Below are 22,064 nucleotides of genomic sequence, written 5' to 3'. Positions count from 1 at the left end.
AGCCACCCAGGCGCCCCCATTTTATGTAATTTAGAAGTAACATGTCATTCTCCGGATATCAGAATAATACTCTGTGGTAAGATATATTGCCAATTGGGTATTCACTTCTGTAAACAAAATGTTATCACATCTGATATGTACATAAAGAGCAATAGGTAGTTTTTTACTCTGTGGTCATCAAAATTTCTAATTTGGTCCTTTTTTCTTTTTTTAATTTAAATTCAGTTAATTAACATATAGTCTATTATTTGTTTCAGGGGTATAGGTCCGTGATTTGTCATCCTTATATAATACCCAGTGCTCATTACAACACATACCCTCCCCAGTGTCCATCACCCAGTTACCCCAAAACCTGATCCTTTTTTTTTTTTAATATTTTTATTAATTTGACAGACAGAAATCACAACTAGGCAGAGAGGCAGGCAGAGAGAGAGGAGGAAGCAGGCTCTCTGTGGAGCAGAGAGCCCGACGTGGGGCTCGATCCCAGAACCCTGGGATCATGACCTGAGCCGAAGGCAGAAGCTTTAACCCACTGAGCTACCCAAGCGCCCCCAAACCTGATCCTTTTTAATCCCCAATTATTCCATACTTTATTACAGATTCTGTTATTTACATTTTAAATTTTCAAAATGGTTTTCTTTTTATATTAAACCTGGTAGATTTAACTGGATTTGTACAGTCATTTTTTTTTCATCGCTCATCTGTTCAATAAATGTCTAAAAACTTATAACTATTCAACAGTTCCATGTTAAAGCCAAGAAATACAGAGATCTGTCAGTTATGGGTTTGCCAATGATATGGTATCACACATTATTGTTTTAGATCTGGAGTTGGCAGTCGTTTATTGTAAAAAGAAAGATAGTAAAATTTTTTGTAAGAAAAATAGTAAATATTTTAAACTTGGTGGGTCATGCGGTCTCTGTTGCAATTACTGAACTCTGCTATTACAGTGTGAAAGCAGTTATAGACAATATGTAAATTAATGACAGTGTTTCAATAAAACTTTATAAAAACCTTCAGGTAGCCTTCAGGATTGGCCTGAGGGCTGTAGTTAGCTAACCACCCCCTTTTCTTTTTTTGACACTGATCACTTTGTTTTTCAAGGACTTTGACATATTCATAAATTTTTTTTAAAAAGTTTTATTCTGTTTTATATTTTCTTTCTTAGGTTATGTAAGTAAGATTTCTCAAAACTGACATAAAATACCTATCTTTAAGACCTCTACTTTCAAAAGATGAAAATTGTATTAAGCCTAAAGAGAACAAATTGTTGCTAAGCAGGGTAAAGAGCCTCATTCCTTTGTCTATTAGATATTTGGAGGTCCTTTAATCCTGTATCTCTGCATGGGTGTGCTGAGTCTGAGACTGCATCAGCATGTTAGGTATGGACCTCCAGGAGATGGCATACAATGAAAATAAAAGAACTTTGTAAAAACTTTCTGTAGCACCACAAAAAAGCCTTCGTTAGATAAATTACTTGGCTTCATCTTGGAGGTGATTCCTAGTTAGATAACCAGTAAAGATGATTTTTAGTGCCATTTCCTCTGTAAATCTCATTTAGATACTTTAGGCCTGTTTTATCTCCTATTTTTGATATAATAATTTCCTCCCACTAAGTCCTTTATTGAGAATCCAGTTTGATTTTGGAGCCCATTTCTCTTGATTTTTTTTAATTGAAAATTTCCATTAAACATATTCTATTTTTAAAGCAACTTTTAACCATGAGAATGGAATGCTTCAACTTCTTCTTTGAGCCAAAAGTCAATTTTTAAGAGAAATTCTTTGGTTTGCTTCAGATCTTTTTAAAAACTATGGTGCTGAAAAGTATGGACCTCATTCAGTTTGTCTAATTCAGAAATCAGCATTTGTCATGGAAAAGTGTGAGAGGAAGCTGAGTTACCCAGACTGGGGGAGTGGATGTTATCAGGTAAACTATATGATTGTTAATAATTATTATCAAATATTATATGATTTTATCTTGTTATCAGTGGTTTTTACATTTTAAAATAGTTTATATTTTTATACAAGGTACTGATTAACACTTTCAACTTATTTATGTAAATATTAGCTTGGATGCTTATGTTTCATGAAAATATTGTCATTTCCTTGAGAGAAATTACCTTTTTCCATTTGTTTACAAAAACATATAATTGTTATATATCAGCAAGTTTTATGGTAATTTTACTTTGGACATATATCCCAAGGAAATAATGGAATATATGTAATTTTGTTTTTGAACAAATATTACTTTGTAATGGAAAAAATTTGCAATTTTATTTCATAAGCTCTGAGGAAAGCATGGATTTAAGAATTAATAAGTCAGCTACAGATTAATAATAGGTTTCTCCTTTGTAATTAGAAATCCAAAAGTAGCAAAATACTTTTTTCTTTTTTTTTTTTAAGATTTTATTTATTTATTTGACAGACAGAGATCACAAGTAGGCAGAGAGGCAGGCAGAGAGAGAGGAGGAAGCAGGCTCCCCGCCAAGCAGAGAGCCCGATGCGGGGCTCGATTCCAGAACCCTGGGGCCATGACCAGAGCTGAAAGCAGAGGCTTTAACCCACTGAGCCACCCAGGTGCCCCAATACTTTTTTCTTAGTTGTCTCATTTGCACATCTGATTTGAAATGACTGTATCCTCTTATTAGAAGCTTAGTAAGAGGGACACCTGGGTGGCTCAGTTGGTCTGTCTTCAGGTCAGGTCATGATCCTAGGGTCCTAGGATTAAGACCCTGCTTCGGGTTCCTTGCTCAGTGGGGAAACCTGCTTATCCTTCTCCCTCTGCCTGCTGCTCCTCTGCTTGTGTGCTCTCTCTCTCTCCATCAAATAAATAAACTCTTAAAAAAAAATTTATGAAGATAGAGGCATTCTGTAACTTAGGGGCATCCAACTTAAAGAGTATTACGTATTCTGCTTATGAATCTCAGAGAGGAAAGTGTGATCCTGAGAATTGAAAGATAAGAATTCTTTGTACCATTTCAGCTGCAAGATCTAAATGGACTTCTATAGCTGGTAATTTCACTGTTACTTTTGAAGTTACTGATAATAGCTTTATTGAGATAAAATTCACGTTTTATCCAATTCATATAAAATTATCTTTGAAATCTTACAAAAGACAATTCAAAATACATAACTTTTAAGCTATAATCTGACAGCTATAATCTAGCAACCGTTTTCTGATAAATTACATTGCAGATTTATGTATTTATTAAATTCATAGTTTTGACCTAGTTGTAATCATAATACAAAATTTTGTTTTACTGCCTTCACTTAGTGTGGAGCAAAACACCTTTTCCAAATTTTTCCAATAATAAAAATTACTGTTGTTCTATTTTGTTTTTTAAGTAAACTCTACCCATGATTTGGGGCTTAAACTCACACCCCTGAAGTCAAGAGTTGCATGCTCTACCACCTCAGCCAGCCAGGTGCCCCAATAATTACTATTCTTTATGGCCGTGAAACATTACATCTTTTTTTTTTTTTTTAAGATTTTATTTATTTTATTTGCCAGAGTGAGAGATCACAAGTAGGCAGAGAGGCAGGCAGAAAAAAGGAAGGGAAGCTGAGCAGAGAGCCCGAAGTGGTGCTCAATCCCAGGACCCTGAGATCATGACCCAAGCCGAAGGCAAAGGATTAACCCACTGAGCTACCCAGGCTCCCCAAGACATTACATCTTTTTAAAATATAATTAAGGAAGTCATTTCCTGTTATATATTGAGCTAATTTTCACTTTTCATGATAAAAATGTGCTTTTATAAGCACATTTATGTAAGATGTAAAATGTATATGTGTAAAAAACATATTCATATAAGCACATTTATTTTAAAAAATTTTTTTGAAATAAATTACCTTAAGTGAAAATATTAAAGGGGATAAGGCTAGAATAGTGGCAGGGTAGAGGAGGATGACCTCTTCAGGCTATTTTATTTTATTATTTTTTTTAATTACGTAAGCTCTACATCCCATGTGGGACTTGAACTCATGATCCTGAGATCAAGAGTCACATGCTCTACTGACTGAGCCAGCCAGGCATCCCATCTTCAGGCTGTTTTATTTTTTTTTATTTTTTTTTTTAAAGATTTTATTTATTTATTTGACAGATAGAGATCACAAGTAGGGAGAGAGGCAGGCAGAGAGAGAGAGAGAGAGGAGGAAGCAGGCTCCCTGCCAAGCAGAGAGCCCGATGCGGGGCTAGATCCCAGGACCCTGGGATCATGACCTGAGCTGAAGGCAGAGGCTTTAACCCACTGAGCCACCCAGGCGCCCCTTCAGGCTGTTTTAAAAGTCTGTCACCATTACAGCACCGCAAAGGGATTATGCAGATTTGCAATGCTGTGTATAAAGATTGAATAAATGTACTTGGCTTCCCTGTACTTAGAGTTGTCAGTTAATTTTGCTAACAATATTAACCACCATTTTGTGGGAAAATGTGTATAATCTCCAAACACTTAACATGAGTTAGCTATTTTGTTATTTATTGTTTGTTTTATTTATTTTGACAGAAAAGTTGCAAGAATGGTACAAAAGTTTTTTTGAGTCATTTAAGTGCAAACTGCTGACCTGCTTCACCCTCTTCCCCAGGTATTTCTTGTGTATTTCTTATACACAAGGACATCCCCGTACCTATACTAACTTAATGTTACCTAGTTTAGTCAACTACCTTTACTAGATTTGGTTCTGGCCAACTTTTAGTTATTTCTAAAAATTACATTAACTTGCTAAGTAAAAAATTTGCCACCATTAGACATATTCATAATCACACACTTGGTTTGAAGATGGGCCCAGGAGAGAGATTCCAGAAATATTTAAACTGAAGTAGCACAATTGAAATGAATGTGAAGTCTTTTTAGAAAACAACTTTGAGGAATGCCTGAGTGGCTCAGTCACTTAAGTGTCTGCCTTCAGCTCAGGTCATGATCTCAGGGTCCTGGGATTAAGCCCCAAATCGGGCCCTCTGCTCAGCGGGGAACCTGCTTCCCCCTCTTTCTCTGCCTGCCTCTCTGCCTACTTGTGATCTCGCCCTCTGTCAAATAAATAAATAAAATCTTTAAAAAATATATAAAGTGAAATTGACTTTATTAGTTACTCCTTGCAGTTAAGATGTGAGTCCTACCTTTAAAGATGTTACCAGTCCTGGGGCGTCTGGGTGGCTCAGTGGGTCAAGCCTCTGCCTTCGGCTGAGGTCATGTTCCCAGGGTCTTGGGATCGAGCCCCACATCAGGCTCTCTGCTCAGCAGGGAGTCTGCTTCCCCCGCCCTCCTCTGCCTGCCTCTCTGCCTACTTGTGCTCTCTCTCTCTGTCAAATAAATAAAATCTTTTAAATAAATAAATAAATAAAGATGTTACCAGTCCATATAAAATCACTAGGACCTTTTTTATACCTGAGCAGAGGGTCTGTGATAGTGAAAACGTATAAAAAATTTGTATTATGTACATTTCTGTGCTGTAATACTTTTTTTTACAATGATATTATTTTTACAATTTAAAATAACTAATAAAAATTTGATTTACAAAATTTATGACTTGTGGAGAAAATGACATGAGTAATGGCTCTTTGACAAAGGTTTGAGCTGAAGTATAATGAGGATACTACAATCTGCAGAAGTGTTATTTTTTTAAAGATTTTATTATCATCATTATCATTAATATTTTTAAAGTTTTATTTATTTAATCTCTACACCCAACATGGGGCTTGAACTCAGGACCCTGAGATCAAGAGTTGCATGCTCTACAGACTATAAACCACCCAGGCACCCCTACAGAAATGTTACTCTTGACAACTTGGCTTCAGGGTCTATAAATCCAAATTGTATTTTAAGTTGTGTGTTGTCTTGTATCATTAAAGAGTAGTGTCTGGGGGCACCTGGGTGGCTCAGTGGATTAAGCCGCTGCCTTCGGCTCAGGTCATGATCCCAGAGTCCTGGGATCGAGCCCCGCATCGGGCTCTCTGCTCCGCAGGGAGCCTGCTTCCTCCTCTCTCTCTGCCCGCCTCTCTGCTTACTTGTGATCTCTCTCTCTGTCAAATAAATAAATAAAAATCTTTAAAAAAAAATAAAAAAAAAAAAAAAAAAAAAAAGAGTAGTGTCTGTAGCTTTCCTCAGATTTTTTCTAAAAATGCTAAACAAAAAGTCTAAGAGCTACTACCACAGAGTGAAAATTCTTTTAGAACCTGAATATTTTAACTTTCTTTATATGAGATTAAAGATATGCCTATATTCCAAGTTGTGTTTTATAGTCAGTATTTTTAGTAAATTCTAATGTATTTTCCTGTAGATGAAAAAGGCTCATATATCCTATTTGAGAATCTTACTAATCTGGTTTTTTTCCCCTTCCTATTTGGAGGTTTCTTGTTCTTCTCAAGGTCTGACAGTTTGGGTTCAGAACACTTCATATTTGTGTAGTCGAGCTGGGCAGGTCCTCCCTGTCAGTATTCAGATGAATGGCTGGATTCATGATGGTAACCTGCTCTGCCCATCATGTTGGGACTTCTGTGAGCTCTGTCCTCCAGAAAGAGATCCTCCAGCTACTAACTTGACCAGAGCTCTACCACTAGGTGAGTAGTCTCTATGGTTGGAGTAAAGACAAGACTTTTCTTATATAATGTTGGAAATTCCCTTCAAGGAATCTCTTGAAAGGTGGAAACTCTTAAAACAGGTGGAGCATCTTCTCTTCTAATTGCAGTTTTATGGGAAAGCCTCCTTACCACCACTGTTAGAAATTGAAGGTGAGTAAACAACACTTCCGTTCAGTAAGAGGAAGGATAAGGAACCTTTCTAAAGACCTCTGATTTGCAAAAAAAATCATTCAGGATTACAAAAACTGAATGTTTCAACCATTCATTTTGAAATTAAGTGTAAACAAAATTCTCATTAAACACAAAAAGCAATTAAATGTATTTCAGTTATACAGGCATACCTCATGTTATTCTGCTTTACTTTATTGCACTTCACAGATACTGCATTTTTTAAAATGAAAGGTTTGTGCCAACCTTGGCAGCAACTCTGCCGACACCACTTTTCCAACAGCATTGGCTCAGTTCATGTCTCTGTGTCACACTTTGGTAATTTTCATGATATTTTAAACCTTTTAATTATTATTATATTTGTGATGGTGATCTATGATCAGTGATCTTTGCTTTTACAATTGTAATTTTGTTCTTTGGGGACACCAGGAACCACACTCATTAGAAACGGAACTTAATTGGTAATTGTGTGTATTCTGACTACTCCACCAACCAACAATTCCCATTTCCCTCCTCTTCCTTAGGCCTCCCTATTCCCTGAGACACAACAATATTGAAATTACGGCAATTAATAACCCTACCATGTCCTCTAAGTGTTATGTAAAAGGAGATGTCACATGTCTATCAACTTAAATCAGAAGCTAGAAATTATTCAACTTAGTGAAGAAAGCATGTCAACAGCTGGTTTTGTCAGTTAGCCAAGCTGTGAATACAAACGAAAAGTTCTTGGAGGAGATGAAAAGTGGTATTACAGTGAATACATGAATGATTGAAAAAAAAAAATGAAACATCCTTGTTGCTGACGTGGAGAAAGTCTGGGTGGTCTGGATAGAAGTTCAAAGCAGATACAACATTCTCTTAAGTCAAAGCCTAATCCACAGCAAGGCCCCAACTCTCTTCACTTCTGTGAAGGCCAAGAGAGGTGAGGAAGCTGCAGAAGAAAAGTCAGAAGCTAGCGGAGGTTGGTTCATGAGGTTTAAGGAAAGAAGACGTCTTTGTAACATAGAAGTGTAAGGGAAAGTAGCAGGTGCTGTTGTATTAGTTATAGCAAGTTATACAGAGTTGGCTAAGATGAATAATGGAAGTGGCCACACTAAACAACAGATTTTCAATGTAGATAAAGCTTCCATTGGAAGAAGATGCCATCGAGGACATACATAGCTAGCGAGGAGAAGTCAGTGCCTAGCTTCAAAGCTTCCAAGGACAGGCTGGCTCTCTTGGTAGGGGGTAATGCAACTGATGACTTAAAGTTGAAGTTGGTGCCAATTTACCATTTTGAAAATCCTAGGGCCCTTAGTAATTAAACCAAATCTACTTTGCCTTTGCTTTGTAAGTGGAACAACAAAGTCTGGATGATAGCCTATCTGTTTGCAGCATGATTTACTATTTTAATTCCAGTGTTGAGGCTTACTTCTCAGAAAAAAATGATTCCTTTTAAAATTGCTGCTCATTGTGAATCCACCTGGTAATCCAAGAGCTCCATCGGAAATGAGCAAGGAGATTCATGTTGTTTTTATACCTGCTAATACAGTATCCATTCTGTAGCCCACAGATCAAGGAGGAATTTTGACTTTTGAGTCTTATTATTTAAGAAATATATTTTATAAAGCTATAACTGCCGTACATAGTGACTCTGATGGATTCGAGCAAGGGAAATTGAAAACCTTCTTGCAAGGATTCACCATTCTCGATGTCATTAAGAACATCCCTCTTCCAGACACCTGGGTGGCTCAGTTGGTTAGGCATCTGCCTTTGGCTCAGGTCATGATCCCAGAGTTCTGGGATTGAGCCCCACATGGGGCTCGCCACTCAGCAGGGAGTCTGCTTCTCCCTCTCCCTTTGCCCCTTCCCCCAGCTTATTCTGTCACTCTCTCTCTCTATCTCAAATAAAGAAAATCTTTAAAACAAAAGATCTTAATGAACCTGAGTGGTTCAGTAGGTTAAGCATCTGCCTTCGGCTCTCTCTCTCTCTGACAAGTAAGTAAAATCTTTTTTAAAAAAGATCTTGGGCCCTTTTCGTGTGGTAAATAGTATAAGTAGTGTTAAATACTCTTAGTTAACTTTTACTTTTAATGCAAAGCTGATATGATGACTTAATTTTGTTGTTACTGTTAAATTGCTTTGGCTAGAATAAGAAGGCTGATAGTCCACAAGTTAAAGCAGTTCTGATGGGAGTTCCTATCCTCAGGCCTAATCCCAGTTAACTGTAACAATCTGTCACCATCTCATTGTCCAAGACATGAGCAAGGATTGAGCCATTGGCAGAGTTGAAATAGTTATTCCCGCTGGTTCAGGGGTAAGAATCTTAGGAGTACAGTAGAAGAGTGTCTAGGAATGAGAGAAAATCCGAACCAGGTCAAAGGGCTATGAGATGATCATTTCCTGTCTTTGGAGCATGACAAAGACGAATGAATCTATTCAAAGGAGGTGGGAGGTGGAGATTGCAAATCACCTGCCCCGTCCACCTGCGCAGTCTGCACCTATACTCTGCTTCTTCTACTCCCTCTTTACCAGTCACCCTTCTGATATGGTGCTGCTATAATGTGATTGATTTCCCTGTTAACTTGCCCATTTCTATGAGGAAGCATGGTCAAAAGCACCAAATCACTACTGCAATTTTGAAAATGTGTAAATATTACAAGAATAGATACATTTTAGGCATTGCTTTTTAAATACACACATCACTGTTGAAATTCTAAAATATCCTGACTTACCATATTTGTTAATGGGTTCACTGAGCATATTGAGTCTTTACTGAATATTTATTGAACTGTGTGCCAGAAACAATGACAAGTGTTTCTTTCAGGTATATAGTTTGTTTCTATTTAATACTTTTTTAATGACCCACTAAAGTCATAGAACTATTTTGATGCTTTAAATATGCTTGTGTGAGAAATACTAATAATTAGAATTAACCTATAATGAACCTTATTAATAAACAAATGATCATCCCTAATCTGTCTTAGGAAAGTATTTTTTTAGGTTTTTAAGCATTCCTTTAAAACATTAAAAATGCTAATATTCTGGAGGAAGTGTAAAAAATATTCTCCCTAGGGACGCCTGGGTGGCTCAGTTGGTTAAGTGGCTGCTTTCCGCTCAGGTCATGATCCCAGCGTCCTGGGATCAAGTCCCACATTGGGGGGTCCTTGCTCGGCGGGGAGCCTGCTTCTCCCTCTGCCTCTGCCTGCCACTCTGTCTGCCTGTGCTCACTCTCTCTGACAAATAAATAAATAAAATCTTTAAAAAAAAAAAAGATATTCTCCCTAAATTCTTCTGATTTTTGTTATTGGTGTTCTTAGGTGTTAGTTCGCATAGCTTTTTCTAATATTTGTAATTTCTTTTAGAATATAAAACTCTGGGGGCACCTGGGTGACTCAGTCAGTTAAGCGTCTGCCTTCAGCTCAGGTCATGATCTCAGGGTCCTGGGATCAAGCTCCACATTGGATTTCCTGCTCAGTTGGGAGCCTGCTTCTTCCTCTCCCCCTCCCCCTTCATGTGCCCTCCCCCTCTCCTTTGTTGCTCTGTCTCTCAAATGGGTGGGTAAAATTAAAAAAAAAAAAGAATGTAAAACTCTGACTTTATTTTCTTTTTTCTAGTTGACACTACTAAACGCTAGAGTGTGATTAGATAGTTGTTCTGTATTGCCTAAAATAGTTTCCATTAGTGACTATGAAAGATTTCTTTCTGAATTCTTTCAAGTCTCTTCAGATCGTAGAGGTTATTTTTGTTTCCATTTATTGAATGCTAGACACTTTGCCAAGTGCTTTATGTCTTTATTATTGCATTTAACCATCACAAAAACTAATGATGTAGGAATTATTATTTTACAACTGAGAAAACTAAAGTATAAAGAGATCAAGTAATGTATTATCCATGAACTAATAAATAATGAAGTTCAGATAAAAACCCAGAACTTACTGTCTCCAATTTATTTTGAAACCCTCATTTTTAATCTTTTCGTTTTAATTAGTACTAGCACAGAAAGTGCAGTGTTTTTGAAGAACAAATGTTCCAGAATGGCCATTAATGTTTTAATAGCTTGTTAAATTTTAGTGCTAACAGTGGATAAACATTGCCTACTTCTCCTGTTCCTTTGGGCCAAAATGAAAATCAGGAGATAAAGGGATATGCCTATGTTATTAGTCACTTCATGGTCTATTCCTTAATGCAGCCCACACCACTCTACCACATCAACTCTGGCTTGATGTTCAATAGTTTGCACTGTCCACTACAAGGTGATGCTGATATTGTTGACACAAAGACTACATTTTAAAAAGAACCATTCTTGGGGCGCCTGGGTGGCTCAGTCGGTTAAGCGTCTGCCTTCAGCTCAGGTCATGATCCCAGGGTCCTGGGATCGAGTCCCGCATCAGGCTCCCTGCTCACTGGGGAGCCTGCTTCCCCCTCTCTCTCTACCTGACTCTCTGCCTCCTTGTGCTCTTTCTCTCTCTGTCAAATAAATAAATAAAATCTTTAAAAAAAATAATAAAAAGAACCATTCTTAGCTAAGTGGGATTTTTTTTCCTTATTCACAATTTTATATTATTTTTATTAACATATACTGTATTATTTGTTTCAGGAGTATAGATCTGTGGTTCATCAGTCTTACACAATCCACAATGCTCACCATAACACATACCCTCCCCAGTGTCCATCTTATGGTTTGTTTCCCTCTCTGGTTTCATTCCATTTCATTTTTCCTTCTCTTCACCTGTGATTCTCTGCCTTGTTTCTCAAATTCCACATACCAGCGAGATCATATGATAATTATCTTTCTCTGATTGACATATTTCACTTAGCATAGTACCCTCTAGTTCCATCCACTCACTGCAAATGGCAAGATTTCATTTCTTTGATGGCTGCATGATACTCCATTTTATATATATACACCACATCTTTATCCATTCATCTGCTAATGGACGTCTAGGCTCTTTCCATAGTTTGCCTATTGTGGACATCGCTGCTATAAACATTAGGGTGCACGTGCCCCTTTGGATCACTACATTTGCATCTTTGGGGTAAATACCCAGCACTACAATTGCTGGGTCATAGGGTAGCTCTGTTTTCAGCTTTTTGAGGAACCTCCGTACTGTTTCCCAGAGTCACTGCATCAGCTTACATTCCCACCAAGAGTGTAGGAGGGTTCCTCTTTCTCTGCATCCTCACCAACACCTGTCATTTCTTGACTTGTTGATTTTAGCCATTCTGTCTGGTGTGAGGTGATATCTCATTGTGGTTTTGATTTGTATATCCCTGATGCCAGGTGATGTTGAGCACTTTGTCATGTGTCTTTTGGCCATTTGGATGTCTTCTTTGCAGAAATGTCTGTTCATGTCTTCTTCCCATTTCTTGATTGGATTATTTGTTCTTTGCAGTGTTGAGTTTGATAAGTTCTTTGTAGATTTTGGATACTAGCCCTTTATCTGATATGTCATTTGCAAATATCTTCTCCCATTCTTTCCAATTCCTTCTTGGTTTTGTTGACTGTTTCCTTTGCTTTGCAAAAGCTTTTTATCCTGATAAAGCCCAAGAGTTCATTTTTGCCCTTGCTTCCCTTGCCCTTGGTGATGTGTCTAGGAATAAGTTGCTATGCTGAGGTGGAAGAGGTTATTGTCATATTCTCCTCAAGGATTTTGATGGATCCCTGTCTCACACTTGGGTCTTTCATCCATTTTGAGTCTATTTTTGTGTGTGGTGCAAGCAGGTGGTTCAGTTTTATTCTTCTGCATGGGGCTGCCCAATTTTCCCAACACCATTTGTTGAAGAGATTGTCTTTTTTTCCATTAGATATTCTTTTCTGCTTTGTCGAAGATTAGTTGACCATAGAGTTGAGGGTCCATTTCTGGGCACACTGTTCTGTTACATTGATTTCTGTGTCTGTTTTTGTGCCAGTACCATATTGTTTTGATGATTCAGCTTTGTAATAGAGCTTGAAGTCCGGAATTGTGATGCCACCAGCTTTGGTTTTCTGTTTCAACATTCCTCTTTTGGGTTCTTTTCTTGTTCCAGTACAAATTATAGGATTATTTGTTCCATTTCTGTGAAAAAAGTTGATGGTATTTTGATAGGGATTTCATTGAATGCGTAGATTGGCCTAGGTAGCATAGAGATTTTAACAATATTTGTTCTTCCAATCCATGAGTATGGAATGTTTTTCCATTTCTTTTAAGTCTTCTTCAACTTCTTTCATGAGTGTTCTATAGTTTTCTGGGTACAGATCCTTTGCCTCTCTGGCTAGATTTATTCTTAGGTATCTTACGGTTTTGGGTGTAGTTGTAAATGGGATTGACTCCTTAATTTATCTTTCTTCCCTCTTATTGTTGGTGTATAGAAATGCAACTGATTTTTGTCCATCGATTTTATATCCTTCCACTTTACTGAATTCCTGTATGAGTTCTAGCAGTTTTGGAGTGGAGTCTTTTGGGTTTTCCACATAAAGTATCATATCATCTGCAAAGAGTGAGAAGTGCATATGACTTCTTCTTTGCCAACTCAGATGGCTTGTACTTCTTTTTGTTGTCTGATTGCTGAGGCTTGTTCTTCCAGTACTATGTTGAATAGCAGTGATGATAGTGAACATCCCTGCCATCTTTCTGACGAGAATGATATTCACTGTGGGGTTTTCATAGATGGCTTTTAGATGTTATTGACATAGGTAGCCTCTATCCTATACTGTGAAGAGTTTTAATCAAGAAAGGATGCTGTGCTTTATCAGATGTTCTTTCTGCATCTGTTGAGAGTATCATATGGTGTTTGTCCTTTCTTTGATTAATGTAGTGTATGACATTGATTGATTTCTGGATGTTGAACCAAGCTTGTAGCACAGGAATAAATCCCACTTGGTCATGGTGAATAATCCTTTGGATAGTATTTTCATTAGAATTTTTGCATCCATGTTCATCAGGGATATTTGTCTGTGATTCTCCTTTTTTGATGGGGTCATTGTCTGGTTTGGGGCTTAAGGTAATGCTGGCCTCATAAAAGGAGTTTGGAAGTTTTCCTTCCATATCTGTTTTTTGGAGCAGTTTCAGAAGAATAAGTATTAATTTTTCTTTAAATGTTTGGTGGAATTCCACTGGGAAGCCATCAGTCCCTGAGCTCTTGTTTGTTGGGAGGTTTTGGATTAGTGCTTCAATTTCGTTCCTGTTTTGGGGTCTGTTCTTTTCTCTTTCTTCCTACATTAGTTTTGGTAGTTTATATGTCTTTAGGAATGCATCCATTTCTTCCCGATTGTCTAATTTGTTCTCATAGAGTTACTCATAATATGTTCTTATAATCGTTTGTATTTCTTTGGTGTTGGTTGTAATCTTTCCTCTTTCATTCATGATTTTATATTTGGGTCCTTTCTCTTTTCTTTTTGATAAGTCTGGCCAAAGGTTTGTCCATTCTTACTAATTCTTTCAAAGAACCAGCTCCTAGTTTCACTGAAGCTCCTAGTTTCTTTTGGTTTCTATTTCCTTGATTTCTGCTCTAATCTTTATTATTTCTCTTCTGCTTAACACAGGCTTTCTTTGCTGTTCTTTCTCCAGCTCCTTTAGGTGTGGGATTAGGTCATGTATTTGAGACCTTTCTTGTTTCTTGAGAAAGGCTTGTAGTGCTATATACTTTCCTCCTAGGACCCCTTTTGCTGCATCCCAAGGATTTTGAAAAGTTGTGTTTTCATTTTCATTTGTTTCCATGACTTTTTAAAAATTCTTCTTTAATTTCCTGGTTGACCCATTTGTTCTTTAGTAGGATGCTCTTTAGCCTCCGTGTATTTGAGTTCTTACCAACTTTCCTCTTGTGATTGAGGTCGAGTGGTCTGAAAATATGCAAGGAATGACCCTAATCTTTTGGTACCAGTTGAGACCTGATTTGTGACCCAGAATGTGATCTATTCTGGTGAATGTTCCATGTGCACTAGAGAAGAATGTGTGTTCCTTTGCTTTGGGATGGAATATTCTGAATATATCTGTGAGGTTCATCTGATCCAATGTTTCATTTGAGGCCCTTATTTCCTTGTTGATCTTTTGCTTAAGATGATCTGTCCATTTCAGGGAGAGGGGTGTTAATGTCCCGTACTATTATTGTATTATTGTTGATGTGTTTCTTTGATTTTGTTATTAATTGGCTTATATAATTGGCTACTCCCATATTGGGGGCATAAATATTTATAATTTTAGATCTTCTTGTTAGATAGACCCTTTAAGTATGATGCAGTGTCCTTCCTCTTCTCTTATTACAGTCTTTGGTTTAAAATCTAACTTGTCTGATTTAAGGATTGCCATCCCAGCTTTCTTTTGATGTCCATTAACATGGGAAATGGTTTTCGATCTCCCTCACTTTCAATCGGAGGTGTCTCTGGGTCCAAAATGAGTCTATTGCAGACAGCATATCGATGGGTCTTACTTTTTTATCCAATCTCATACCCTGTGTCTTTTGATTGTGACATTTAGCCCATTTACATTCAGGGTGACTATTGAAAATTATGAATTTAGTGCCATCGTATTTCCTGTAAGGTGACTGTTACTGTATATTGTCTGTGACTGTTACTGTATATTGTCTCTGTTCCTTTCTGGTCTATGTTACCTTTGCATTCTCTCTTTGCTTATTTCTTTGCATTCTCTCTTTCAATATTTCTTATAGGGCTGGTTTGGTGATCACAAATTCTTTCAGTTTCTATTTGTCCTGGAAGCTTTTTGTCTCTCTTTTTTTTTTTAAGATTTTATTTATTTATTTATTTGATAGACAGAGATCACAAGTAGGCAGAGAGGCAGGCAGAGAGAGAGGAAGGGAAGCAGGCTCCCTGCTGAGCAGAGAACCTGATGCAGGGCTTGATCCCAGGACCCTGGGATCATGACCTGAGACAAAGGCAGAGGCTTTAACCCACTGAGCCACCCAGGTGCCCCTCTAATACTCTAACACTCTATCTTCCTGTATATCGCCTCAGATTCACTTCTGCATATATCCTGCCTTCCAGAATGTGGTTGCTTTTCTATTCACAGAGTTGCTGCTGTTTAGCAGCAACTAAATAACAACTCAACTATACTGTTGAGTGTGTAGGTGTTCAGAATGGTTTGATAACTATCTAGCTGAATTCCTGGGACCAGACAAAATTTAGGTCTCCTACTCCTCTGTCATCTTGATGCCCTCTCTAAGTGGGATTTTTTTTAAGATTTAACAAATACCAGCATGATTCCATTGAGGAAGAATAGAAGTTCCCCCATGGTTTACCTGACTTATGGGCATTAAAATAATTCTTTAAAAATACTTGTTCCACACTGTGTAGTATAGTGCTCAGAAGTACCTTGCCATTTTCACTGCATTCATTCCATAGCTGAAGACTAGTCCTATTTTTCCTACCTTTTAAGCAAGTCAGACTTGAATCTTGGTTGGCTCTTTATTGATAAAAATATTAGAAAGGACACTTATTCTGAAATAAAGTCAGGTTAACTTGGTCTCTTGACTGCAATAAAAATGCTTTCCATTCTGAGAATTGTTTTGGGAAGATTTTACCCCTGAGAACAACTCAGGACTAAATTAAAATATATTCCTAGTGCCCAAAGCCCATAGAATATTCTGCCATTTCTTTCTTTCTTTTTTTTATGATTTTATTTATTTGACAGGGAGAGAAATCACACAAGCAGGGGGAGCAGCAGACAGAGGGAGAGGGAAAAGCAGGCTCCCTGCTGATCAGGGAGCTGGACATGGGGTTTGATCCCAGGACCATGGGATCATGACCGGAGCCAAAGGCAGACACTCAACCAACTGAGCCACCCAGGATCCCCTCTTTCGCCATTTCCATATCAGCCTGGGATAATATGGATAGATGGGTAGATATTTAGAGATCAGGGACCATATGTGCTGGTTTACCTGGGACAGTCCATATACCTATGGTCTTGGTATAATTCCTAATAGCGTTCCCTTGTGTTATTTTTATTTCACACTTCATAAAGCAGGCAGTCTCCATCTCAAGAGTACAGAGAGAACTGCAAAATAAGGGAAAAGAACTGCAAGCAGGAAACAAGAATACTTGGGTTAATTTGATTGGCTGGGGTGGCATATCTGACCTTATTAGAAATATCAAGGAAGAAAGAAATAACTGCAGGTCCCAGAGTTGGCTTGACAGTTGTAGATTAGTTTACTAGTTATACTGTGTTTCTGGTTAAGCAGGGGAACACAAAAGTCATCTAAGTTTCAGTTTGCTGACATGGCACCATGGGCACCAGTGGCTCCATCTTGGGAAATTTATTGCAATGCTTGTCTCAAAATGCCCTGATTTGGGATGATAAATTATAGGGTTACCCTACTTAAAAAGGACAAGAATAGAGGAAGAAGATCCTGCATCCCGTGTTAGAATAGCCAAGATATTAATTTACTTCCCTGTGTAGCATCTTTAGCTTTGTTGGGATACTTCCTAAAGATACTTCTTTCTTTTCTGGAGTGCTACTTTTAACCTCAATATGGTGGGTACATCGTCTTTTCTTCTTGCATAAGATATTTTGTTCTTTTTCTATAAATGTATAAAAATGACTTTGCATATATAGGTTTCAGGAAGTTATTCTTGATTCTGCTCTCCAAGGTGGTCCTTGTTCACCTTTTAATAGTCACCTGTACTCATCTGTCAATTTTTAGTTGGTGTGATTTTTGTCTAAAAATGTCTCCAGAAAGTCAGTTTGTTTTTTTTTTTTCAATCCTAGATCTGTGTTCCCGTTCCTCTAGCCTGGTGGTCACTCTCTGGCTTCTGCTAGGCAATCTATTTCCTCTGCTGGCTGGATTTCTTCTGTGTGTATGGCACTAGGAATGGAAAAGTGAATTCTCAAGACATTCTTTTGTGTTACGTTCCTCTGAACAAAGCACAAATCTGGGAGAGTGCCAGCCTAGGCAGATGGCAGAAGAGGCGTTCCTAACTTTGGCTTGGAAGCTTTGACCACAATCAGTCCTTGAAGCAGAACTTCACAGCAGTCACTCTTCATCAGCAGCCCAACAGCCTCAGGGCTTGGAGGAGGAGAAGGAATTCTAAGTCACCATGTCTTTATTTGTCAGAATATATAACCTGCCTGAAATTTGCCTTTGAAAATGGAATAATTGGTGAAATTTTCAGAGTGATTACATACCCCAGCATTTTCATTAACCTAAAATGGTGGGAAAGCTCATTAATACTGCAGTAATTTAAAAAATGGCTATTATAAGATTATAAATTATGGATCCTGTCCTCAAAAGTTAAATTCTCCTTTGACTTACAGATAGTAATTGAATTGGGTTTCTGTATCACTGTTATATTGAATTTAATGGCTGTGCATGGTATACTTAAATCATTGTTGTCATTGTTCTAAAAGGTTTTTTTTTTTTTTAATGTTTTGCTAAATCTTATGATTTGACCGTGCTTGGCTTTTTCACACCAGCTGTGTGGCAGTTTACTGCTGAACCATTAGACACTGGTAGCCCTTCCAGTTGTGTTCTCCAGTAGTTTAATCATGACATGAAAAACTGTGGGAGCAGAGAGAGAAAAATACTCTGCCATGTAACACTGAAGACATGCAAACAGAAGAAAACCTAATTGTATGTTTTTCAAATAATAATTATGATAACTGTAACCCAAGAAAATAGAATATTCCTTTTTGACCAATGAAGATAAAAAGAAATTATGGTACTACATAGAGAGATATGCAGTTATTTTCAAGTGGGCTAAGAAATTGTTACAGAAGAATATCTACTATCTTAAAATTATATATAAGAAGAAAAATACAAGTCAAAACAAGGTGGTTTACTAATAGCAAAGTATAAGTTTGTTGTAGGGCCTATTCATCACCCACAATATAAGGCTCGGTCCACAGAAGTCAGAAAATTGCCTGTGCTTTAAAAGGAGGTGATATTCTTGATATGATGTGATTTCCGCCCATTGCTCTGAGTGTCAAAGTGAAGAAGTTCAGTGAAGCTCAGGTAAATGGCAAGAGTAACTATGACTCTCTGAAGGTAGCAAAATGCCTCATTATCTAATTAGTAATGCACATTAGTAATGCACATGAATGGATGAACGAGATTCCCACTGTCCCTACGTACTATCCAGAGAAACCAGACAGGGGAATGGGTTTGGCAGACAAAAAACAAAAACAAACAAATGGTAAAAGGAGGTGATGTTTTTTGCTTCCTGCTTTTGACACTGCTCCTGTTACCATGTAGATTCTCATCCTCAGAAGCAATTCTGCTCTGGTACTAAAGCTTACCACCCCTTCTTAGTAATTCCAATTCGAAGTTTTTTAGTGATGAGTAATGCCCAGTTCTCTGTAAAGTTAATGAAGTCCTATAAACACCTGAACAGTATTTTTTCATTCATTCATTCATTCATTCATTCATTCGCCTTTTAATTTAGCATAGTTATTGAGCACTCCATTTAAGAGATTATGCTAAATGAGCAAGCAGTATAATTACTAAAAAGTAATTCCAGCTGACCATTTAACATTGGAGCCAAACTACAACCCAGAATAGAGGAAAGTCACCTTTTTCTAATGCATAAATTTTAAATATGTATTTGCAAGCAGTTTTAAATTGGAGGTATTTGTCATTGTAAAAAAAAAAGAAGAAAAAGAAAAAGCTGGGCGTCTCTAGCATAGCCGACATCAGCAAAAGACAAGTTGATAGTAATGGTGTCAGGCCAGTGCTCAGTTTTCTGCCTTTGTCACACATTACTTTAATGGTCAAAGAAAAGTATAGAGTATATTTTTAAGGAAAATTATAAAACTCTAAACTTATATATTGATTGTGATTATGAATCATCCTGCGAAGTTGTATAAAGAATTTCACCAAAAATATGATGGATAATATATTTGAGATTCACAGTGGTAGGTTCAATTATATTTTGACTGTTGTGCAGTAATGCCATTTAGGTAGTATTGTTTCCGAGCATGGTGCTTTTTATACTTGAAATATATTTTTGCTTTATTTTTTATTGATATAATTATATTTGCACTAATGACTTTCTGGAAAAAATATAGATGACATTTTTTCTATATATATATTTATTAAGCTTGGAATCTAATACCCTAGTGTTTTCTCTGCACAAATAAGGAACTTGATAAGGTATATGGCTAAGAAATCTTGAGTTTCTGAGGGTAACTAGCAGCTCCAGTGTCTTCCTTCCTCTTCAACAAGTCTTGAGAGTGGTTGCTTATCATTGATTCTTCGTAGCATACTCCGTGAAGACTTAGAAGATCACTGAACCTATAAGAAATGTTAAGAGGAGCATTTGAGTCACTTAGAATATGGCCATAGTATAAAAACAGACTTAAAATCTGAGATTTCCATGCTGAATTAGTGGGCTAGAATTCAGCTTTGAACTGAAGAATTCAAAATGGCCTATATGTTGGTATCCTGTGGCAGGATGCCTTTTATATTAACAAAAGCAGTTCACCGAGAAGACTAGCAGACTGCAGCCATGGTGGAAGTAAGACGGGGCGTTAAAGGACAATGAGAAGTTAGCTGATTTGGGGACAGTAGACTGGAGTCTCTTTCTGACTCAAAAAGTGTGGAGTGCATGTAAAAACGGACTAGACTACCTCAGTTTTCAGTTCGATTTAGGTTCATTTTGATAGTATTAAGGTCCCAATTGTCAAAAATAACAAGTGAATTTGTCTCTCAGGTTTTCAAGAACAGAATTTACAGGAAGGTAGCAAAAGCCATGTGAGCAGACATAAGCTGACAGCTTTAAAGAAACTGGCAAACAGGTAGTCTTAAGGTAGACTCCTCTAATAGTCTCCTGAAGAATATCCTTTTCCCTTACTTATTTCTTAAGGATATTTATTTTTGTTAAGACCAAATAGACATTCTTAAAATGTTATAAATTATGCCTAAAATTAGTTTCAGCCTAGTATGTTGGCTTAGAGTTTATCAATATTTGAAGATGAAACATAAATTAGTGAAGTTTAAATGGCTTTAGGAAGATAAATAAACATATCTGAGTATTCCATAAAATTTTATCAATATTCTCCTCACTATTAGAAGACCAAACTGTAAAATGGCTAGCTGCCTTGTCAGATTCTTTTAGTTCTAATATTCTATGACTAACACTCATCCAGACTCAGTAGGTCACTGCTGGCTCTGATCTGTGTCCTAGAGTATGCCAGCTTGCGCATCATGTTCATGACAGTGTCTCGGGCTCAGTGCCCTGGTGCTGTCCGTGTCCTTGGACACTGAATGGAGAGAGAAGAGCCATCTCTGAGCGCATTTGAGCTGTCCTGGTAAAGGAGGTGGACTTTAGTCATAACCCCACAGATCCATTTCATAGTAGGCACTAGTCATTCATACCATGTCCTTGCAGCCCTGGAAGATGAATATATTTTAATAAGATTGTGCTCCTCATTCTGAAGAAAGAACCTATCTCCTGAAAGGACGACGACGACTACTACTGCTACTATTACTTTTTCTCCTTTTCCTTCTCCTCTTCCTCCTCCTCCTTTTCTCCTCCTCCTCCTCTTCCTCCTTATTCTTCTTCTTCTTTTTCCTCTTCCTCTTCGTTTTGTTCTTTATTTGATACAGTCGGAATAGGGAAGGAAGTGATGAATTATTTTCTTTTTGTTTACATTTTTGGTAAATAGAAGATTTAAGAACTAATCTTTATTTGTGTTATTGAACTTCAAATGTAATGTATTCCTTGGTAAAAAAAAAAAAAAAACTAATAAAAATGGAAACTAATCTGTATCTTGTCTTTACTTACCATCAGTTTTTTTTAATTTTTTTTTATTTTTTTTAAAAAGATTTTATTTATTTATTTGACAGAGCGAGATCACAAATAGAGAGGCAGGCAGAGAGAGAGAGAGAAGGAAGCAGGCTCCCGCTGAGCAAAGAGCCCGACGTGGGACTCGATCTCAGGACCCTGAGATCATGACCTGAGCCGAAGGCAGTGGCTTAACCCACTGAGCCACCCAGGCGCCCATTTACCATCAGTTTTTAAAACCTGGATGAAGAACACAAGCCATGTGCACTATTTGGGGAATTGTTAACAGCACTATTTGTGTTAATTGTGAAATAATTTGATTTCTACTTTAATGGATTAGAATTGTCCTACTTAAAGATTGGGAACAGGTTTTATGTAAAGCTGTAGGGAGTAGCCCTCCTCAAAGAGTTATGTAGAAAAGAGAGCAGTCTAAAACAGTTCAGGGGAAGCTCCTCTGGCTGCAGATTATCCCAGTCCCTTTTGTTTTATGCTGTGGGCCACGAGTCCCATTGCATGAGCACCCTGGCACATTCACGTACCATACTCAGTGCAGTTACAATAAGTAGATTGTGGCAGTACTCTTGAGGTGTGAATCTCCTTCATCACCTGAATGTAGTTTGATAAAGGATA

At 37.4% G+C, this 22,064-nt stretch overlaps 1 protein-coding gene across 3 annotated transcripts in view; it reads left to right on the top strand.

Annotated features, from left to right (window-relative positions):
* The window catches only part of LMLN (leishmanolysin like peptidase), an 84,076-nt gene extending 62,668 nt beyond the window's left edge, over positions 1-21,408 (top strand). For 2 of the 3 annotated variants that reach the window (XM_046002430.1, XM_046002429.1), the window contains 3 exons: positions 1,797-1,927; positions 6,343-6,553; positions 17,422-21,408. In XM_046002430.1, the coding sequence (XP_045858386.1) occupies positions 1,797-1,927; positions 6,343-6,553; positions 17,422-17,522 (443 nt within the window). In that variant the 3' untranslated portion in view covers positions 17,523-21,408. Of the gene's footprint in view, positions 1-1,796; positions 1,928-4,502; positions 4,582-6,342; positions 6,554-17,421 lie in introns of those variants that run through there. The other variant, XM_046002432.1, reaches the window with a different exon arrangement.
* The last annotated feature ends 656 nt before the right edge of the window (positions 21,409-22,064 follow it).

The sequence above is a fragment of the Meles meles genome, chromosome 4 (genome assembly GCF_922984935.1).
Source record: "Meles meles chromosome 4, mMelMel3.1 paternal haplotype, whole genome shotgun sequence".
NCBI lineage: Eukaryota > Metazoa > Chordata > Mammalia > Carnivora > Mustelidae > Meles > Meles meles.
This window is presented reverse-complemented; position numbering and strand designations above follow the sequence as displayed.